The 22,747-nt window shown below is 42.2% G+C and overlaps 1 protein-coding gene across 2 annotated transcripts in view; it reads left to right on the top strand.

The window, feature by feature from the left end:
* The window catches only part of ERGIC2 (ERGIC and golgi 2), a 43,750-nt gene that overhangs the window by 3,633 nt on the left and 17,370 nt on the right, over positions 1-22,747 (top strand). Inside the window, exons 2-7 of one of the 2 annotated variants that reach the window (XM_070946800.1) lie at positions 7,483-7,548; positions 9,906-10,069; positions 11,840-11,948; positions 17,481-17,527; positions 21,033-21,103; positions 22,441-22,481. In XM_070946800.1, the coding sequence (XP_070802901.1) occupies positions 9,964-10,069; positions 11,840-11,948; positions 17,481-17,527; positions 21,033-21,103; positions 22,441-22,481 (374 nt within the window). In that variant the 5' untranslated portion in view covers positions 7,483-7,548; positions 9,906-9,963. The remainder of the gene's footprint in view (positions 1-7,482; positions 7,549-9,905; positions 10,070-11,839; positions 11,949-17,480; positions 17,528-21,032; positions 21,104-22,440; positions 22,482-22,747) is intronic. The other variant, XM_070946801.1, reaches the window with a different exon arrangement.

The following is a 22,747-nucleotide window of genomic DNA, read 5'->3' as shown; positions in this document are numbered from 1 at the left end:
TAGATAGATAGATAGATAGATAGATAGATAGATAGATAGATAGATGATACATATACAGAGATAGACGATAGGTAGGTAAGTAGATAGGCAGATGATAGATAGATAGATAGATAGATAGATAGATAGATAGATAGATAGATAGATGACACCTTCTCTGTGGGGGCACCTGCCATTTGGAATGAGCTCCCCCCGGAGATACGCACTTTCCGCCGTGCCCTCAAAATCTTTTTATTTCAACAGGCTGGCCTAACTTCCTTTTAATTGTTAATTTTAAATTTGTTTTAAAACAATAGGGGTGTTTTAATCTGTATGGGCCAAATTATCTAATGTGCTTTTACATTGTTTTTTAAATTTTGTATTATGTGTGTTTTATCTTTTGGCTGTTCACCGCCCCGAGTCCTTCGGGAGTAGGGCGGTATATAAATCCAAAATAAAGTAAAATAAAGATAGATAGATAGATAGATAGATAGATAGATAGATAGATAGATAGATAGATAGATATAGACCAGGTGTCTCGATAGAAAAACACTTTTGATTAGATAGATAGATAGATAGATAGATAGATAGATAGATATTCCTCGAGTAATGGCCATAATTGAGCCCAAAATTTACGCTGCTAAGTGAAACATTGGTTAAGTGAGTTTTGCCCCGTTTTACGACTTTTCTTGCCACAGGCCTCAAGTGAATCGTTGTCTTTTGTTAAGTGAGTCACATGGTTGTTAAGTGAGAATCTGGCTTCCCCGTTGTCTTTGCTTGTCAGAGAGTCACAAAAGGGGATAGATAACATGACTTCGGGACGCCGCTACAACCCGTCGCGAATATGAGACAGTTGCCAAGGGTCTGAATTTTGATCCCATGACCACGGGGATGGCGGCAACGGTCTTAAGTGTGAAAAACGGTCATAAGTCACTTTTTTCTGCGCCGTTGTAACTTTGAATGGCCACTAAATGGACTGTTGTAAGTTGAGGAATATACGTCTGTCTGTCTTGTGTGTGTGTGTGTGTGTGTGTGTGTGTGTGTGTGTGTGTGTGTGTGTATGCATGCATGCAGTGGTGGGATTCAAATAATTCAAATTATTCAAATAATTTAACAACCGGTTCTCTGCCCTAATGACCAGCTGGGTGGGCGTGGCCAGGGGTGTGTGACAGGCAGCACTCGGCCTCCTGCATCCCCCTGGGAGCAAAAACGGGCTGCGGGGGGGGCTCGTCCCATTTTGGGCCTAGTAGGCCTCCTTGCACTTACCTGGGAGCCAAAATGGGGCGCGTGGGGACTCCGGGAAGGGGTGGGGCCAGCCAGCAATTTAACTACCGCTTCTCCCGAACCGGCTGAATCCCACCACTGTATATATGTATGCATACACACACAGAGATAGATAAATATAGATATATCACACAGACCATTTAGAATACATTGTGGGGGCTGGGGTAGGAAAGACTTGAGAGTTAACAAAATTGATACTATATGGTATAAAGCTATTACACAATCGAGTTGTTCCGCTTCGGATACCACGAAGCCCCCTCCCAGAAAGTAACAAAGAAAACTGGTCATGGAGAGGAAGTGTATTGTAGCATCCACAACAATACTGCGGACACTGGTCAAGCATCACTTATACACCACGTTCTGAACTGAAGGAAGCAAACTCCCAATAATAGCGTAGGAAATTAGCACCTCTCCCTCTCCTAGACAAATGAAGTATTCTAGGAAATATTAAAAAGGCAGAATATTATCTTTCCCTGCATGAGAAAAGGAGAAACATGTTTTTAAAGACAAAGAGCAGCTCCCTGCCCCCAGCGATTATTTGGTGCCCGTGGAGCAGGACTGGGCCAGCCTATCTACAAGACAGAAGACCTTCAGCTCCAGGGTGATGGGATTAAGACATGAACCTCCAGGACATTATAGGGTTATCTAAGCAACGGGGCTCACTGCATTGCAAAATCACCTGGGGATATTACATGAGCCCAAGGTTCAATCAAACTTAATTCACACAACCTAAAATGTTACGAATTGAAAAGGCATCCGGCCCTCTCGATTCCTGGCAAATAGACGGGGAAGAAACAGAGGTAGTGACAGATTTTATTTTCCTGGGCTCCAAGGTCACCGCAGATGGGGACTGCAGCCAAGAAATTAAAAGACACTTGCACCTGGGGTGGAAAGCTATGGCAAATCTAGACAGCATACTAAAAAGCAGAGACATCACCCTGCCAACAAAAGTGCGTTTAGTCAAGGCGATGGTTTTCCCAGTTGCAATGGATGGCTGTGGAAGTTGGACCATAAGGAAGGCTGAGCGCCAAAGAATGGAGGCCTTTGAACGATGGTGCAGGATGAAGACTCCTGCGAGTCCCTTGGACTGCAAGGCCATCCAACCGGTCAGTCCTAGAGGAGATCAACCCTGACTTCTCTTTAGAAGGCCAGATCCTGAAGAGGAAACTCAAATCCTTTGGCCACCTAATGAGAAGGAAGGACTCACTGGAGAAGAGCCTAATGCTGGGAACGATGGAGGGCAAAAGAAGAAGGGGACGGCAGAGAACGAGGTGGCTGGATGGAGTCCCTGAAGCCGTCGGCGTGAGCTTCAATGGACTCCGGGGGATGGTAGAGGACAGGAAGGCCTGGAGGAACGTTGTCCATGGGGTCACGATGGGTCGGACACGACTTCGCAACAAAAAGTTAGCTATGACCCACTGCATAGCCCTCCGGGAGTCTGACAACCAATAGAACACATGTTCTTGCACAGGAACAGCAAGCTCAAGCGCAAGACCCAAGAGAGGGTATAAATATTTCTCTCTGTTCCATGTGTTCAGCTGCACCAGGACCTCAAAACCCATGTGAGTCCCGTCCATCAATAAAACATCTTTCCAATCAGCGTCCATGTTTCCAGTGTCGTCTCTCTCAGCTTGGAACTGAACCAGATGGATATTTCTTCCAACAATAGTAAAGCTAATACCATGTTTCCCTGAAAATAAGACCCTGTCTTGGATTTTTTTGAACCCTGAAATAAGTCCTTGGCCTTATTGCCATGCACTAACAGCCTGGGCTTATTATCAGGGGTGTCTTATTTTGGGGAAAACATTGGATATAATTGTGGGGCGTTTGTGTGAAGGTGCTTACCTGCCCTCGAGTTAAGAGACACTTTTTTTGTGTGGGTCGACGTTGGAGTGCGGTGACCAAGGAAGTAGGATGAAAGAGGGAACGCAGAAGGTCCAAATTTAAACGTGTTCTTCCCTCTTCTCCTTCACCATTCCAGAACCACAAAATTAAAGTTAGTCATTCCTTTAAATATTGGAATCTCAAATTTTTGTGAATGGCCCGTAGGGATTGTCGGGGAGAGAAAACGTACAAGGAGAAGAAGGAAATAAAAAAAATAAATAAATAAGGATCCCTAGAAGTTCCTTTCCTCGTTTTCATTTTAAAAGGCGATTTGGCAATTGCTGATAGGCTGCCTTGCTAGAGGTGCGCATTAGAAAAGGGACGCAGGTAAGTTGCAGAACAGGATTGTGTTTGGCATTGAAAAAATAATTATGAAAAGTCAATATCCTGCACAGTTCACGCTTGAGTTCATTACAACATTAGGGGTGTATAAGTTGCCATCGTCTCTGTTTTTCACTTCTGTAACTGTTCCAGTTACTTAATGCTTTCTAAAGAGCCAGGCGTGCTTTCGGTGCTTTACTCATCCTTTACAAAAGGGGAATTAAGAGAGGGTTGACAATCTCTAGGGTTGATAGCAATGCTTTATTGCTGCAATATTTTGCTCCTGGACCAACTGCTGAATGCAGGTAGTCCTCGACTTACAACAGTTCATTTAGTGACCGATCCAAGTTACAACGGCACTGAAAAAAAGTGACTCATTTTTCACGCTTAAAACCGTTGCAGCGTCCCAATATTCACGCGATCGAATTTCAGGTGCTTGGTAACCGACTCACATTTATGACGGTTGCAGTGTCCCGGGGGTCATGTGATTTGGCGACCTTCCGACAAGCAAAATTAATGGGGGAAGCCAGATTCACTTAACAACCGTGAATTAACTTGATTATTATTAATATATTATTAAATTAAATATAATTATTAACTTAACCTCAGTGACTCGGCTTAACAAATGCGGTGAGATAGGTTGTCTTGCTTAGCAACAGAAATTTTGGACTCGGTTGTGGTCGTAAGTTGAGAACTACTTGTATTATGCTCCTAGACCAACTGCTGAATAGATCAAAATGATCCCCTGGACTTACTAGATCCTTACAGGCCTTTCTGTAGCACTTATTTTATAAGATCAACTAATGTTAAGATCCAAAGTCCTAACATTATCTGCATTTTAGCTCTGCTGCTTACTGTGTAAACCTCATTAAATTTTCCAATGCAAAACCATCTATCCTCCACTACTATCTTGTAGTAACTATCTCTCTCCCTATCTTTCTATCTATCTATCTATCTATCTATCTATCTATCTATCTATCTATCTATCTATCTAATCTATCTATATCTCCTACGTATCTATAGCTAGCTAGCTATCTACCAGTATCCATCCATCTCTTTCTCTCTCTCTCCTATCAATCTATTTCTTTCTATCTATCTATCAATTTATCTACTGGTATCCATCCATCCATCTCTCTCTCTCTCTCTCTCTCTCTCTCTTTATTTATCTCTATCTGTCTGTCTGTCTATCTAGCTATCTATCTATCTATCTATCTATCTATCTATCTATCTATCTATATCTCCTATCTATATCTTATCCATATCTTATCCATCCATCCATCCATCCACCCAGGTTACAAGGAAACTACCCAACACTTTGGAAACGGACAGGACAATTGCTTATCAAGGTATCACGTTCTGTCGGTTTAGAACAGGGCTTGCCAAGTTAAATCGGCCTTTTAAGTAGGTTTCGTTTCTTGCGTGGGCTGTGCGATCACTGCTTGTGGCTTGCTCCTTAATAAGTGGTTAGAATAGAAACCATTCTGAGGTTACTTCTGACTAATTCCCAACGGGGGTGAGTTGGACGACTCAGAAGTTTGCCAACTTCCAGTCCCACCAGAAGGCCCGTTTTTCACTCTCCCCAGGCTCCAGAGCCTTTCTAGGAGGCTGGGGAGGGCGAAAATGGCCTCCCCCACCCGGAGGCCTTCCGGAGGCCGGAAACAGCCTTTTTCCTGACTTCCAGTGGGCCCAAAAGGCCTGAAAATCAGCTGGCTGGCACACGAATGCACGCCAGAACTGAGCTCGCGTGCCCACCGATATGGCTCCGCATCCATAGATTCGCCATCACGGCATTAGGGCTTATTTTCCGGTTCGGTCTTATTTTCGGGGAAACCGGGTAATTGTCAATCTCCACTTGGTGTGTGGCGGCTTTGACAATCCATCCGCTCCCATTTTCGTTCCTTAAGTCAACTTATCTGAACCTCACCCATTTTTACAAATATTTGTTGGGATGTGGTCTGGCTGGCACAGCCCACTTCGGGTGCCAAAGAAACCAAATTTGTATTTAACCTTTTTAGCACAGTTTTATATGCCCAGAGGTTAGTCACACTAAGTTCAGTGAGCTTCGGGGTTTCCGGCTGGGTATAAAATATGACGGGCTTCATTCTATATTCCAAGAGCAATCGATTCTGCGAAATGTTACGGCTCCGTAGAAACTCACCGCCTAAAATGTGAGAGAAAAATTTAGCAGCGATTCACGCGTGTCACACGCAATGCCTTGGCGAGATTGAGTTTGTTACCTGTGGAAAAACAACAAGCCTCTTAAATGCTTGCAATTTCCAAGTTACCTAGTAAAGGGAATACTTGAGGGACATGAAATTAGGGCAGATTGTAATTAGAAGCCATTGAAAAATGTTTTCTTTTTTTTGCTCATTGCTGTTATTCTGTTTACATCGTGCCATGATGGATAACACGAGCTCCTGTCCAGTAGGGCCTCCCAAATTCTTAGGGACTGTTCAAAGTTACAACTGTACTGAAAAATGTGACTTACGACCAGTTTTTCACAGTTATGACCTTTGCAGCGGTCCTCATTGATCACGTGATTAAAATTCCGACGCATGGCAACTGATTCATAGTTATGACGGTTGCAGTGTCCCAGGGGTCGTGTGATTTGCGACCTTCCGACAAGCAAAGTGAATGCAGAAGCCAGATTCACTTAACAACTGGGCTACTAATTTAACAAGTGCAGTGATTCACTTAACAACTGGGCTGCTAATTTAACAAGTGCAGTGATTCACTTAACAACTGGGCTGCTAATTTAACAAGTGCAGTGATTCACTTAACAACTGGACTGCTAATTTAACAAGTGCAGTGATTCACTTAACAACTGGACTGCTAATTTAACAAGTGCAGTGATTCACTTAACTGGGCTGCTAATTTAACAAGTGCAGTGATTCACTTAACAACTGGGCTGCTAATTTAAGTGCAGTGATTCACTTAACAACTGGGCTGCTAATTTAACAAGTGCAGTGATTCACTTAACAACTGGGCTGCTAATTTAACAAGTGCACTTAACAACTGCAGCAAGAAATGTCATAAAAAGGGCCCAAACTCACTTAACAGCTGTCTTGCTTAACAACATCAATTTTGGACCCAGTTGTGGTTGAGGTATCAGGGTCACCTGATCCCCTTTTGCTGCCACCTGACGAGCAAAGTCTACGGGGAAACCAGATTCACTTAATCACGTTACTCACGTATCCGCTGCAGCAGTTCACTTAACAACCGTGGCAAGAAAGGTCACAAAACGGGGCAAAATTCACTTAACAATGGCTTCGTTTAGCAATGGAAATTTTGGGCTCAGTAGCGGTAGTAAATCAAGGACTACATGTACTGTAGAATTCTTTTTTTAAAAAAAAATCTCTCTTTTTTAAAAAAATCGATGTTATTTAACCTGTTTGCTTTCTTTTGCTCATTTTGTGCAGTCTTGAAATCTTTCCCCGTCTTTTCTCCGCTTCTTCCCATTGCTGCGGTATCAATGTGATAAACTTTGTTCTTCGCAGACAAAATGATGTGTCTTAAAAAGCAGAGGGACGATGCTTTTAAGAAGATGTTTTCCCCTGCAGCCTAATTGACAACATGACCCATAAATAAGGGCCTCGAAATGCCTGCCTTCCTCCTCCTAAATTCGGTTAAAAGCAAAATAATCACAAATAAAATAAACTGGCTCACAGCAGATCCTATATGGATACGGTTCGTTGCAAAACCTCACCTTAGAAGAGGCAAACTTTACAAAACGTTTGTCCCTTTTTGCAACAACGCTGATAAAATTCTTGGTTGAGGTTTTTGCCTGACTTCTGCAAACATTCGGCTATATCGCTATATTATTATTATTATTATTATTATTATTATTATTATTATTATTATTATTATTATTATTATGAAAACACGTCGGGCATTTCACGATAGTAACTCAAGGCTGGAAAAGATGGAAGATTTCTGGTCGATGCGTTTAGAATTTTTCTGCTTCTCCGCACCTCCTGTAACGTTATCGATCAATATCAATTATTTTTTTGGCTTCAGAATCTCTATCCAAAACCTGGTCAGGTTCCTCCTTCTTTGGTAACACAGAAGAAACAGAGAATCAAGGTAATGTTTGAGTCGTCGGATATGTTTGTGTGTGTGTGTGTGTGTGTGTGTGTGGTTCGCCCAGCACCGGAAATGTGAGCGCGTGGGCCGTCCACGCATGAGTGCGGCATCAAAAAAACAGGGCAATTCGCTCGCGCGTTCCTTCTGCGCATGCATGAAGCATCAAAAACACAGCGATATACAACGGGATTGCACCCGGGCAGGTGCGTGGGCCCACTCGCAGGTTGCAACTACCAGTTCGCCCAAATTGGCAGCAGCCCAACACTATGTATGTATGTATGTGTGTGTGTATGTATGTATGTATGTATATCAAATTTATATTTGCTGATAAATTTGGTATAAAATGGTTTGTCGTGAATGCGACTGCTTGAGGGCCAGGGTGGATAAAAATCAATGATTTTTTTTTTTAAATCAAAAAAATCAGATTTTTTTTACTTAAATCGGATTTTTTTTAATTTAAATCGGATTTTTTTGATTTTTATCGAATTTATTTTAATAAAAAACTTTTGGGGTAAAAATCTATCGTAAGATAGTTTTCTATTTAAGATACATAAATAATTTAGTTTATTCAGCATGAAATGGAGCTTAGTTATGGAGCATGAGGCTGTATATTCTGCAACCCTGGGACTATCGGTGAGTCAACAGCGGGTCAAAGGAGTAGCAGAGATGACAGTTGCTCTTTAAAAATTATGAATTAAATCTAGTTGATTTAAATCAAGCCTTTTTACTAGTGATTTAAATCATGATTTAAATCGTGATTTAAATCAACTCGATTTAAATCAAATCCACCCTGTTGAGGGCTCCTGGATTGGAGCTGAAAGGCAAAAGGGAAGCAGTATGCTCCTTCCCACATGTTGGGGTTGACCAGGTGTCTCGATAGAAAATCACTTAATCTCTCCCCTGGCTCAAGCTGATGAAGAGAGGAGAACTTGTGGCTCAGAAGTTAATACAACTGCCTAACATGCAGGCAGCCCAAGTTCGAATCCAAGTAAGGGTATGGCTAGCTGATGAGAGCTAAATAGCTTGAAATAGATCTATACTAGTCTCCCTTTATTTCTTTATCAGCGAAATATAAATTTGGTATAAAATGGTTTGTCGTGAATGCGACTGCTTGAGGGCTCCTGGATTGGGGCTGAAAGGCGAAAGGGAAGCAGTACGCTCCCTCCCACATGCTGGGGTAGACCAGATGCTTCGATAGAAAAGCACTTTATATGTGAGTGTGTTTGTCTTTCAAACCTGTGCTTTCATGAGTGAAATTGTCTTTGTGTGTTAAGGGGTTTGGCTTTCCAGCGAAATTTCAAATAAAGTGCTTTCAAGCGCAGCTTGGTATCCGTAAATGGAAAAAAGCCTTAAAGGGAATTTGCATAATTCATGGCCCACGTTGCAAAAAAGAAAAAGAAAAAAAAAAGAAAGAGAAGAAAGCCAATCCCTAATTCAAATAATGTTATGGTCTGTGGGATTTTTTAATTTTTTTTTTTTTTTAAATGGCTTTATTGCAAACGGGGATGGTAGAAATCATTTATCCGTGTTCTGGTCAGGTTATCGTATTCTAACCAGAGACAGGGGTTACTAAATCCATAGGTGTAGTGAAGCATGAGTATCTGCTTATTAGCAGATGGAGAAGAAGTGCTTGCATTGCAAAGTCCCCCCTCCTCAATAGATTTGAGGAATAAGAAAAACGACTGGACATGATTTTAGCATTGTTGTTGTTGTTAGTTGCGAAGTCGTGTCCTATCCATCGTGACCCCATGGACAACGTTCCTCCAGGCCTTCCTGTCCTCTACCATCCTCTGGAGTCCATTTAAGCTCACGCCGACTGCTTCAGTGACTCCATCCAGCCACCTCGTTCTCTGCCGTCCTCTTCTTCTTTTGCCCTCCATCGTTCCCAGCATTAGGCTCTTCTCCAGGGAGTCCTTCCTTTCTTCTCATTAGGTGGCCAAAGCATTTGAGTTTCCTCTTCAGGATCTGGCCTTTTAAAGAGCAGTCAGGGTTGATCTCCTCTAGGACCGACCGGTTGGATCGCCTTGCAGTCCAAGGGACTCGCAGGAGTCTTCTCCAGCACCAGAGTTCAAAGGCCTCCATTCTTTGGCGCTCAGCCTTTCTTATGGTCCAACTTTCACAGCCACCCATTGCAACTGGGAAAACCATCGCCTTGACTATACGCTCTTTTGTTGGCAGGGTGATGTCTCTGCTTTTTATGATTTAAAAATAAATCAAGATTTTATTTATCTCCGATTTTATCATAAGTCAAGATTAATTAATAAGAACTTTGCAGAATTTTGGATTCCAGATTATTGCATGACGCTGTTCAGCTGCTGTGCTTTAAGACGAACGTTTGTGCTTTTTGTCTCACTCAGTGACGCTCCTGCAGAGGCAGTGTCTATATGAAGGAAGGGGTTGAGGAAGCGACTGAAGATGAGACGACTGAATCGGAAGAAGACTTTGAATTTAGTGAAAGAATTGGACGCTTTCCCAAAGGTTCCAGAAAGCTACATAGAGACTTCAACAAGTGGAGGAACAGGTAAAACCCTGGCTGGCGGTTTGGGCTTTGGGAGTTCACGTAGTCCTCGACTTACGACAGTTCAGTTAGCGACCGTTTGGTCCACTGAGAAAAGTGTCCATTTTTCACACATACGACCATTGCAGCGTTCCCTCTGGTCATGTGATTCAAATTTCCGACGCTTGGCAATGGACTCCTATTTATGACGGTCGCAGCGTCTCGGGGTGTGTGTGTGTCATGTGATTCCCTTTTGCGACCTTCTGACAAGCAAACCCAATGGGGGAAGCCGGATTCGCTTATCAACCACGTTACTAATTTGCCAACTGCACTGATTCACTTAACAACTGTGGCAAGAAAGGTCGTAAAATCTGACCCGCTTAGGAACAGAAATTTGGGGCTCGATGGTAAGTCGAGGACTGCCTGTAGAATCATAGAATTGTAGAATCACACGGCTGGAAAGGACCTTGGAGGTCATCTAGTCCAACCCCCTGCCAGGGCAGAGGTTCTTATACCATCCCGGACAAATGCTTGTCCTATCATTTCTTGAAGACCTCCAGTGATGGGACACCACAACTCCAGAAGGCAAGCTGTTCCGAGGACTAGTACTGCAATGGCGAATCTATGGCATGCGTGCCACAGGTGGCACTTAGCGCCTCTGTGGGCACACGAGCTGGCGCCCCAGTTCAGCTCTGCTGTGCATGCGCGCACGCCTCCCGCCGGCCAGCTGGTCGTCGAGTCCTTGCCACGTATGTGCGGGGGGTGTAAGGGGCCACACACACATGCATGGGGGGCATGCATGGGGGCATATGCACATGCATGGGGGCAGGTTTGTGCATGCATGCACAGGGGGCGGGTCACGTGTGGGGGGGCCGTGCGTGCATGAGCGGGGCACATGCGCAGGGCTCTGTGCGCTTTGGGCACTCGGTCCGGAAAAGATTAGCCATCACTGGACTACTAGCTGTTGCATGTAAAGATTGCATTCAGCAATATCAGGAAGGAGAAATCGAGAAAGCTGGAACAATGCAGAATGTTTATTAAGTGTAACTGCTTCCCAGTAAGACTCCGGAGCCTCAGATGTGACTTTGCTTAGATCTCCAGCTTTGTATATCATCCAACATGGCCTCGGGAGAGACACGTCTCTTTGGTATTGCCCCTTGGGGGTGTGGCACAGATGCTTGACGGTATGGCTTATTTTGAGGTCCTTCTCAGGTTTTCTGAGCTTTGGTTACCTCACCACTTACAGTGGCTTCGCTTCAGTATGTTCTCTTCTGCATTTGTGAGCCCATAACTAGTCACAGGATTTGGGAAAAGACTTCCAAACACCTGTGTGGAGATTTTGGGTAGCTGCAGTTACAAAAAATATCTCACCCACGATATTTATGGGCCAGATAACCAGATACTTGATGATATGGCTTACTTTGAGGTCCTTCTCAGGTTTGGTTACCTCACCACTTACCGTGGCTTCGTTTCGATATGTTCTCTTCTGCATTTGTGAGCCCATAACTAGTCACAGGATTCTGAAAATACCCTCAAGAGCAACTTTCTTGAACCCGATGTCTCCAGATTTTAGGGAGATTAGGATAGTCCTGCTGGTTGAGATTTGTACATCCGGAGGACATCAGATTGTGCTTTCCTGTCTAGAACTCACAATCTCCCAGTTTTTAGGCCTGGTGCCTTAACCACCAGACCAAATTGGCTGTCTATATAGAATCACTTAGCCTGTTACAGTCTATAGTTTCTCCCAGTCAATGCCATTTTTTACCTCATTATGTTCTTCTTTTTTTCCCCCAGTTTCTCTAATAGCTTTTACAACCATGGCTCTCTTAACCATAATGGAGTTTACGGTCTATCGAGACACTTGGATGAAATACGAATACGAAGTGGACAAGGATTATACTAGGTAAGGCATTGCCCTCGATTACTTTTTTTAATATATTGATTGTACGTGACTTAATTTTTTTTTTAAAAAAATACAGTCTTGATGCCTTTAAAGACACAAGACACTAGACACAAGAACAGTTTTTTCCCCGAACGCCATCACTCTGCTAAACAAATAATTCCCTCAACATTGTCAAACTATTCACTAAGTCTGCACTACTATCAGTCTTCTCATCGTTCCCACCACCCATCTCCTTCCACTTATGACTGTATGACTGTAACCTTGTTGCTGGTATCCTTAAGATTTATATTGACTGTTTCCTAATATGATTTGATTGCTTATTTGTTCCCTATGACTAGCATTAAGTGTTGTACCTTATGATTCTTGACAAATGTATCTTTTCTTTTATGCACACCAAGAGCGTATGCACCAAGACAAATTCCTTGTGTGTCCAGTCACACTTGGCCAATAAAGAATTCTATTCTATTCTATTCTATTCTATTCTATTCTATTCTATTCTATTCTATTCTATTCTATTCTATTCTATTCTATTCTATTCCATTCCATTCCATTCCATTCCATTCCATTCCATTCCATTCCATTCCATTCCATTCCATTCCATATTTTCTTTTCTATTCTGTTCTGTTCTGTTCTATTCTATTCTATTCTATTCTATTCTATTCCATTCCATATTTTCTATTCTGTTCTGTTCTGTTCTGTTCTGTTCTGTTCTGCTCTGCTCTGCTCTGCTCTGCTCTATTCTATTCTATTCTATTCTATTCTATTCTATTCTATTCTATTCTATTCTAAAGGGCCACAGTTGCAAAATTCTTGTGTTAATTCTTGAGGTCTTGATAACAGGAGCATCAGGTGGTTAAAGAAAAACAAAAACAAAATTATTGCGCGTCTTGTGGGACATAAGGAAGAAACAAACAGCCTCGAAGTGGGACGTAAGGTAGAGCCAAACAGATTTGTTTAGGAACAGAGCTGTTAAGGGAAGATATTGCCACGTAATCAAGCTGCTTAAAATCGAGAAAGCTTGATTATCCCAGAAGCTCATTAGAGATTTAGTGAAAGGAAAAGGGGTTAGTTTACGGTATCTTAGTCAAAACTGCTTATATACATGCTTTAGCCTCCTGTTTATTAGTGAGTACAGTAAGGCAAGTCCTCCTTGATGTCGTTTTAATTTATATTTTATTTTATTATTTTTAATTTAATTTGTTTTATTTTATATTTTATTATTTTATTTTTATTTGTTTTATTTTAATCCCGCCTTTATTATTTTTACAAATAACTCAAGGCATGGAATATATTCAGCCCACCTTCCTCCTCCTAATTGTTGATTCCCCACAACAACAACAATCCTGTGAGGTGAATTGGACTGAGAGAGATTGACTGGCCCAAGGTCACCCAGCTAAGGCGGGACAACAGCTCATAGTCTTCTGCTGATTGGCCCAAAATCACCCAGTTGAATTTCATTGGCTAAGGCAAGACTAGAACTCGCAGTCACCTGGTGATTGGCCCAAAGTCACCCACCCAGCTTTCATGGCTAAGGCGGGACTAGAACTCACCGTCTCTCGTTTTCAAGCCTGGCGCCTTAACCAGTAGTCCAAACTAGTTCTCCTTCTAAGGTCTCTCTTTCTTGGTTTAAGACAGGGGTGTCAAACTCACGTTGTCACGGCAGCGTCACGTGACGTAACACGACTTTTTCCACCTTCGCTAAACCGGGCATGGGCGTGGCCAGCGCATGACACAAATGGCCTGCGGACCGTGAGTTTGACAGCCCTGATTTAAGAAGAGGCCGCAGCCCTTTCCGAAGATTCAAACTCCGTCTGTTCTTTGACACTCATTCCTCTTCTTGGGCTCATTTCATCAGTTCTGCTGAAATCCATTCAAATTCTGCCTCGGTATTATGGAGGCAACTTTTATTTCCTGTGTGTGCATGCATTACGGTCACCTGATCTTCCGGTTTCTGGCGCGCATGCGCACATGAAGACCAGCACGCCGGAAACCAGAAGCTCAGCTTCCTGGTGCAAGCATCCGCACCAGGGACCTGCTCTTCTGGTTACCAGCGCTCCCCCGCGCGCGAAGACCAGCTGGCTGGCACGAATGTGCGTGACGGAACCCGTGTGCCATAGGTTCGCCATCATTGGAATAGGACAAAGAAAGAATAGAATAGAATAGAATAGAATAGAATAGAATAGAATAGAATAGAATAGAATAGAATAGAATAGAATAGAATAGAATAGAATAGAATAGAATTTTAGGAGCCGAGGTGGCGCAGTGGTTAGAGTGCAGTACTGCAGCTACTTCAGCTGACTGCTAGTTCAGCAGATCAGCGGATCAAATCTCACCGGCTCAAGGTTGACTCAGACTTCCATCCTTCCGAGGTGGGTAAAATGAGGACCCAGATTGTTAGGGGGCAATATGCTATTTAGTATACTGCCTTTGGTGTAAGCCGCCCAGAGTCCTCGGAGAGTGGGCGGCATAGAAATATGACTAATAAAAATAAAATAAATAAATAGAATGGAGAATGGAATAAGAATAAAGAATAAGAAGGGGAGGGGAAGGGAAGGGAAGGGAGAGCGGAAGGGAAGGGAAGGGAAGAGAATAAGAGTAGAGTAGAATGGAATGGAATGGAATATTGTCCCTTTGAATGTACATTAATCGGCATACATTAAAATGAAATTACGTTGCATACAGCTCTCAAAGGGTCTCCACTTCTAATATATATATATACATAAACATGACAAGATTATCAAACCCCCGGCGGCTTTTGTTGCCGAAATTTATCTTTATATTCACTCTGAGAATTTTCTCGGTTAAGAAGTGAATCCCACTCCCAATATTTTTTGCTCGTTTTTTTCCATCTTTCAAGCTGAGAGTTTACATGCATTTCTTGGTCTCACACTGGCACGCTGTACATGCGCCTTTGGGGCACCAAAAACATTTTGCATCTCTGCTGGAAGCTGATGTGATTTTTTTAAAAACACTTTTGGAAATAATCGTTTGTTTGTTTGGATTCTTTGGGCTGTTGTCATGGAGATAAATAAGCCATTTCTGCCTCAACCTGAAAGCTATAGGGCAGCGCTTGCAAATTTCAAGAGACAGCAATCGTGAGTAAGAGGTCCCAGGGAAAAGCATTATTTTTATTGAGTTTTCTCTCCTCCGCCTTCAGTTAAACATGATTATTTTGCTCTCATCCCCATGTTGCATCAGAGTTCACAAATGTTTTGATTCGCGCTCTTTGCATACTCCGGCGGTTTCTTCAATAAAGCACAGCATGGCATCACAATTATTTTATCAGTGTTTCTTCAAAAAAAAAAAAGAAGCACAGCATGTCTCTATCACAATCATATCTCGATTTAGACCAGGGTTGTCCAACCTTGGCAAGGTTAAGAGTTTTGGACTTCAACAAAAACTTGTGGCATTCTAGAAGTTGAAGTCCACAAGTCGTCTTAACCGGAGATGGGCTTCACATTCTGTCACCACCGGTTCGCCCAGCGCTGGAAATTTGATCGTGCATGCGTGCGACGTCAAACAACAACGGAATTCGCTCGCTCGCGCATGCCATCCATACATACATGCAGCGTCAAACAAAACGGGAATTCGCGTGCGTGCCATCCACACATTCGTGCAGCATCAAAACCACAGCGATACAGGATGGGATTGCGGGTGAGCGGGCCCACCTGCAGGTCGCCACTACCGGTTCGCTCGAACTGGTCTGAACCGGCTGAATACCACCTCTGGTCTTAACATTGCCAAGGTTGGACTCCTTTCTTTAGACTAAAAAACAGTTGTTGAGGCATTATTCTTCAGACAAGGTTTCTTCAGGCAGGAAGTTCTCTGTTCTCTTAAAAAAAACAAAATTCAAGGCAGATTTCTATTGTGGAGTTGTAAATCTTTCTTTAAATGGAAATGTAAGGTGGGTTCCTTGCTTTACTTGGAATATTGCATCTAGTCTTGGTCACCACGATATAAAAAGAAGATGTTGAGATTCTAGAAAGAGTGCAGAGAAGAGCAACAAAGATGATTAAGGGACTGGAGGCTACAGTAAAACATATAAAGAATGGTTGCTGGAATTGGGTATGTCTAGCTTAGTGAAAAGAAGGACCAGGGGGGACATGATAGCAGTCTTCCAATATTTGAGGGGTTGCCACAAAGAAGAGGTGGTCAAGCTATTCTCCAAAGCACAAGAAGCAATGGATGGAAACTAATCAAGCAGAGAAGCAACCTAGAACTAAGGAGAAATCTCCGGACAGTGAGAACAATTAACCAACTTGCCTCCAGAAGTTGTAAATGCTCCAACTCTGGAAGTTTTTAAGAAGAGATTGGATAACCATTTGTCTGAAGTGGTGTAGGGTTTTGTGCCTAAGCAGGGGGTTGGACTAGAAGACCTCCAAGGTCCCTTCCAACTGTGTTGTTCTATTCTATTCTTTTTTCTCTCTCTGAATACAAGCAGAAGTTCAACAGACGAAGTGTTTCACACTCAAGTTGCGAAATTGAGGCTCTTAACAAAGTTGGCTTCTGACATTTTAATTGGCCTCCGAGGGGAAGGTTTCATGCAATGTAATTAATCCAATTAAATCCCAACCTGTTGCTTTCCAGATGTTAAGTTTTCCGCAGTGGCACCTCTTAGAAGGTGCTCGGTTGGAGAATATTGTCCCAGCAAACATTTATAAAAGTCTAGCTGATAACCCGGCGTTGCCCGGGTATTTATTTATCCCAATCCTGTATTAGACAGGAAGAGCAACTTCACCCTGAGCCCTGATTTCGGCGAGAATTAAATTAGTTAAAAATGTTTTCCCTGTGCCCCCAGAAGCGTCAAGTAAAATAATCCCACCTTGTTTTGCTAGCTGATCCATGATCATTTGGTATGCTTTTTTCTGATCTTGGTTTTATTGATCATGGCCATACATTTGTCCTCAAGAATAATCAAAGCCTTGTTGAAAATGTCCGGACCAAATGTAATTTCTAATGTTGGATTTTTCCTCTTACCAGAGGGAGCCCCCTTGTGGAGTACTGTGAAGCCGTTACCATGGCAACTCCACTGTACTGCACAGTAGAAGCCATTTTAAGGCAGTACAGTAGAAGCCATTTTAAGGCACAACAGGCTGTATCTTAACAGAACACACTTAGTTAAAGTTACACTGGCATGGAAAAAAAATGACTTTTTGACCGTTTTTCCACACTTAATGACCGTTGCAGTGGTCAGGTGATCAAAAATTCAGTACTTGGCAACTGGCTCTTATTTATGACGGTCGCAGTGTCCCAAGCTCACATGATCCCCTTTTGCGAGCTCCTGACAAGCAAAGTCGATGGGGAAGCTGGATTCACTTAATAACCGGGTTACTAATTTAACAACGGTGGCGATTCGTTTAACAAACGTGGCAAGAAAGGTCGCAAGATGGGGAAAAATTCACTTAACAACATACATTTTGGGTTCAGTTGGGGTCTTAAATCCAGGACTGTCTGTATCACACGTCAGGAGAAAGTAGAATGACACTAGCACGATGGTGAAATTAACGTATTTGTGTTTTTCCTCTCTTCCAGTAAATTAAGAATAAATGTAGACATCACAGTTGCAATGAAGTGTCAACGTAAGTATTCTGATTTGGATCTTTGTTTTACTACAGTACAGAGGTGGGATTCTACTGGTTCGGACCGGTTCGGGAGAACCGGTAACTCCGACGATCAGCTGGGAGCGAACCGGTTCGCTCCGACGATCAGCTGGACCCGCCTGCCTGCCCCTTCGCTTTACTTACCTTTATCTTCACAGCTGATTAGCACGGCAGAGCGGATTGCCGCGCCTCAGCTGTTTTAATTCCCTCGGACTAACGCGGAAGGTGATTTTTCATTTAACTGCGCACACGTGCACCGCGAAGCGCACGATCACCGAACCGGTAGTTAAACCAGAAGGATCCCACTACTGCTATAATAGTTATTCAGGCTGGACTGACATATTACTCATGAAATCAAGATCGAAATCAGATAATGCTGGACGATATTCCTTTCTCCAAGCTTTGACAGATCTATTATTGAAAGTAGATCTTTTTGATGACTTTCCCTAAATTGGGACATGTGTTTTAATTCCTAAATGTGTAACCAGTAACATCCATAAAAATCACTGCCTCGTATTATCCCTTTTTCCCACCATTGTTTCATTGCTGGTAAGAGATCCTTCTGTCAGCTGCCTTGAGTCGCCCTGTGAGAGTAGAAAATAAATTTTCTAAATAAATGAAATAAATTTTTGCATGGGTAGAAAAATACGATCTGATTCCAGATCTGTTTGTCGCCAAAACAACAGTTAGTTGAAACAGGGCCAACTAACGTGTTACAAAAAACGTGAACTTTGATTTAACTTTAAATAAGTCTCGCTTTCCACGCACAAGTTGAATAGATATTTATTGTACTTAACCTGGTTTGGCCTTATTTAAACTAAAATTGGTTAATCCCAAGAAAGCCACAGATACACAGAAGTTGCTGGAATTCCCTCATAATAACTCCTTAGATTTTCTACAATAAATTACTTACAGAAATTAAACCATTGGTTTCCTTTCAGCTTCTAAGGAGAAATGTGATATCTGGTACAATCACTATCTTTGGGGGAAAAAATGATATGGATTTATATAATTTCAATAATTATCCGGGTTACTGGTATGGTTGACTTGCGATTGGGAAAATGAATAAATTAATATCTTTATAGCTTGCTGAGGAGTGGTGCGGTGGCTTAGAGGTGGAGCTCTTGCCTCACAATCAGGAGGCTGTGAGTTCAATCCTAGGTAGAGGCAGATATTTCTCTCTCTCTGGGCACAATGAGAATATCTTTGCTGAACAAAACTCCACATTGGCAACAGGAAGGGCATCCGGCCAGTAAACCCTCAGCTCCATTCAGTTGCCCAGACTCGACCCCGCAAGGGGTTGTTAAAAGATGATTTGTAGCTTGCGGAGGAAATGTCATTTGCACTGAATTGCTAAACATAGTTCTTTGTTTTGTCAGTAGTGTAAAATTTTTACATTAATCTTGTGCATTAGAGTCATTTTTGCTTGGGAATCATGCATGACACGTACAACTTCCTTTGGCAACCAGATTACCAATATGGCAAAAATAAAATAAAAAGTTTTATAGCATCTTTAGGACCAAGCATATCGTTGCACAATTTTTTAAAGATTAGCTCCATTCTATGAAGCAAATAATCCAAATTTCTCTGAAAAAAGATGTATAGATTATAAAGCCGAACGGGTGTTTATTCCACTTACCAGATTCGGGTTTGTTTTAAAATCAAATTTGTTAATCCAAAGAAGGCCACACAAATTCTCTCTTTTTTTTCTCTCCCTTGCTTTCTTTTTCTCTCTCCCTCTTTCTCTGGAAAAACTAAACAATGTTTACCTCTTTGGAAACTAGCACTACAAAGTATTTTCTTAATGCTGTCATTATTGTGATTTTTTTTTTTATTTTAAAGCTAGAAAGGGGACTTTTGAAATGGCTACCTTCTTCTTTTTTTTCTTTTTAAATCACATTGGATAGTACAAAAAAGAGAAGGAAGAAAAAAAGAGAGAAGCCAGGTGCAAAATTGGAGCTAATATTCAGCAAAATGCTTTGAAATGATGGCATCCATTAGTCTCGGCCAGTCCTTTTACCAACTAATGCATCTTGAATTACTGTTCTTTACAGTACTAATAATCAGAATTTTACTAAGCAGTAGAAGCCGCAGTATTTCTGCAGTCCTCATTAAGAAGAAAGCAAGGAGTTGAAAATTCCTTCTATTTTTTGAGGTGCTGCAGTTGGCTCGGTTCAAGATGCACAGGTTTCACAGTTTTCCCCATTTAAATACGAGCCAGCAGTGTGCAGCAGCTGCCAAAAAAGCCAACACAGTTCTAGGCTGCATCAACAGAGGGATAGAATCAAGATCACATGAAGTGTTAATACCACTTTATAATGTCTTGGTAAGGCCACACTTGGAATACTGCATCCAGTTTTGGTCGCCACGATGTAAAAAAAGATGTGGAGACTCTAGAAAGAGTGCAGAGAAGAGCAACAAAGATGATGAGGGAACTGGAGGCTAAAACATATGAAGAACGGTTGCAGGAACTGGGTATGTCTAGTTTAATGAAAAGAAGGACCAGGGGAGACATGATAGCAGTCTTCCAATATCTCAGAGGCTGCCCCAAAGAAGAGGGAGTCAAACTATTCTCCAAAGCACCCGAGGGCAGGAGAAGAAGCAATGGGTGGAAACTAATCAAGGAGAGAAGCAACTTAGAACTAAGGAGAAATTGAAAAAGGGAAACAAGAAGGGAGTGGGAAAAGAGAGAGGAGCAGGAAAAGGGTAGGAGGGGAGAAGAGAGGAAAGGAGAGGGAGGGATAAAAAAGGAGAGGAAGAAAGGGGAGAGAAAAGAAGAGTAGGAGAGAGGGTTAGAAAAGGAAGAAAAAGAGAGGAGCAGGGGAAGTTTGGAAAGGGAAGGAAAGAATGAAGAATGAAAGTAGAAAGACTCAGAAGAAGGAAGAGAAGGGAAGAAGAAGAGGGAAAGTTGTGGTAAAATAAGAGGAAATGGTAAAAGGGCAGCCCCGAACAATTAACAATAATTAATAATAGTTAAAAGACGAGATGAATGATTAATGATGGATAAGAGACTGTACATTTAAACATGTTTATGAGAAATAAAAATAAAAACTTTTCAAAAAAAGAAGAACTGAGGAGAAATTTCCTGGCAGTTAGAAAATTAATCAGTGGAACAACTCGCCTCCAGAAGTTGTGAATGGTCCAACACTGGAAATTTTTAAGAAGATGTTGGATAACTATTTGTCTGAAGTGGTGTAGGGTTTCCTGCCTAAGCAGGGGGTTGGACTAGAAGACCTCCAAGGTCCCTTCCAACTCCTATTCTATTCTATTCTATTCTATTCTATTCTATTCTATTCTATTCTATTCTATTCTATTCTATTCTATTCTATATTTGTTAAAGAAATAAATTTACTGTCATGAATTGAGACCTGAATTAAAGGAACAGGTGGATCTACATTTCTTTTAACGATGGATGTTTAGAAAAGAAACTGTTTAGGTAACCCTTTACAAATTCTTATCTCTCCCTTTCAACATTTTTAAACAGACATTGGTGCAGACGTCCTAGATCTGGCAGAAACGATGGTTGCTACTGCAGATGGATTGGTCTACGAACCAGTAAGTGGGAGTTTCTTTTTTTTTTCTTTTTTTTTGGGGGGGGGGATGGGGGGATCAAAGGTGCAGTGACACCTGGCTTGTTATGTAATTCCAGCGACGAAGAACATCAAAACTACCATATTTTTCAGAGTATAAGACTCACTTTCCCCCCACCCCAAAAAAGGGTGAAAATTTGGGTGCGTCTTATACACCGAATGTAGCCCTGCCCACCCGCTGGCCCCCACCCTTTGGCCTCTGCCTCCCAGCAATTTACCTCCTTGCAGCAAACAGCCCGTTTCAGCTTCAGCACAGCCTGATTAGCACAAGCAGCTGATTGTCGGTTGGATCAGCCTCCCGGCCCTCAGCTGTTTCAGACTTGCAGGGATTGCCATTGCCTAATGCCGCACGGGCCTCCGCTGTTTGCTGCAAGGAGGCAAATTGCTGGGAAGCAGATTTTTTTTCCCCCTTGTGCTAATCAGGCTGTGCTGAAAATGAAAATGAAACTAAAGCAGGCTGTTTGCTGTTTGCTGCAAGGAGGCAAATTACTGGGAGGCAGAGGCAGATATTTTTTTTCTCACTTTCCTCCCCAAAAAAGGTAGGTGCGTTTTATAGTCCGGAGCGTCTTATACTCCGAACAATACGGTATTCATCCCACCATAATGCTGATTCTGAGCCTGGCTGGGTCTCGACAGTCGCAGAAAATATGACCAGATTTAACATCCACAGATTAGCCATGAAATGCCACGTAGAGTCGTGAGCCACACACAGTCTCTCTAGTGAGAAGCCCAAGCAGAAGATGGATCTCTGTTCCAAAAATCTCACCCTCCAAATGTAAATTCGACTTACGGCCTGAAGCGAGCCCAACATTTCCATTGCCGAGCAAAGCAGTTGCTAAGTGACGTTTTGCCCCACTTTACAACCTTTTTGCCATCGTCACTAAGCAAATCACTGCAGTTGTTAAGTGAACCGTGCCATCATTAAGGGAATCTGGCTTCTCCCATTAACTTCGCTTGTCAGCTGGGAAGGTTACAAAAAGCGATGACGGGATAAATACATACCAGTTGTCAAGATGATTGTTATGTGCCTTTAAGTCAGTTTTGGTTCCTGGCAACTGCCTGGATAAGTCCTTGCAGTTTTCTTGACAAGGTCTTTCAGAAGTGGCTTGCCATTGCATTCTTCCTAGGGCTGAGAGAGAGTGTCCGGCCTGCGGTTCCCATTTTCTAGCCTAGTTCCTTAACCACCTATCAATCTGATTACCATGCTGCGTTGTGCAGCTTTCTTAGACTCGCAATTTTTTGTTTGAGAAACAATCGAAGACGGGTTTTGTCTCAACTTACGATGATTTATTTTTGTTTTAGGTGATATTTGAACTCAGCCCCATGCAAAGAGAGTGGCAAAGGTAATAGTTCAATAATTATAATCATTATAATTCATGTCCATCCAAGGCCATTTTAGCTCAGCTTTAAATGGGCTAGGTACCTCAATCATTTCACTGAAATGAGTTTGTTAAGGATATTATTGAATTACACCCGAAGTTGTGGTTTATAAAGCAGAGTACCGTTAGAGTTTTTACGCACGGAAATGTTTTTGAGAGTAATTGTGAATAACATACAGACAAACTGGGTTTTATAGTATTTTACTTTTAGGGGAAAACAAAATCATAGT

This window comes from Pituophis catenifer, unplaced genomic scaffold (assembly GCF_029215685.1).
Source record: "Pituophis catenifer annectens isolate HBS135680 unplaced genomic scaffold, rPitCat1.0.hap2 SCAF_7, whole genome shotgun sequence".
NCBI classification, from domain to species: Eukaryota; Metazoa; Chordata; class Lepidosauria; order Squamata; family Colubridae; genus Pituophis; species Pituophis catenifer.
The sequence above is the reverse complement of the archived record's forward strand: the minus strand, read 5'-3'. Positions and strand labels throughout refer to the sequence as shown.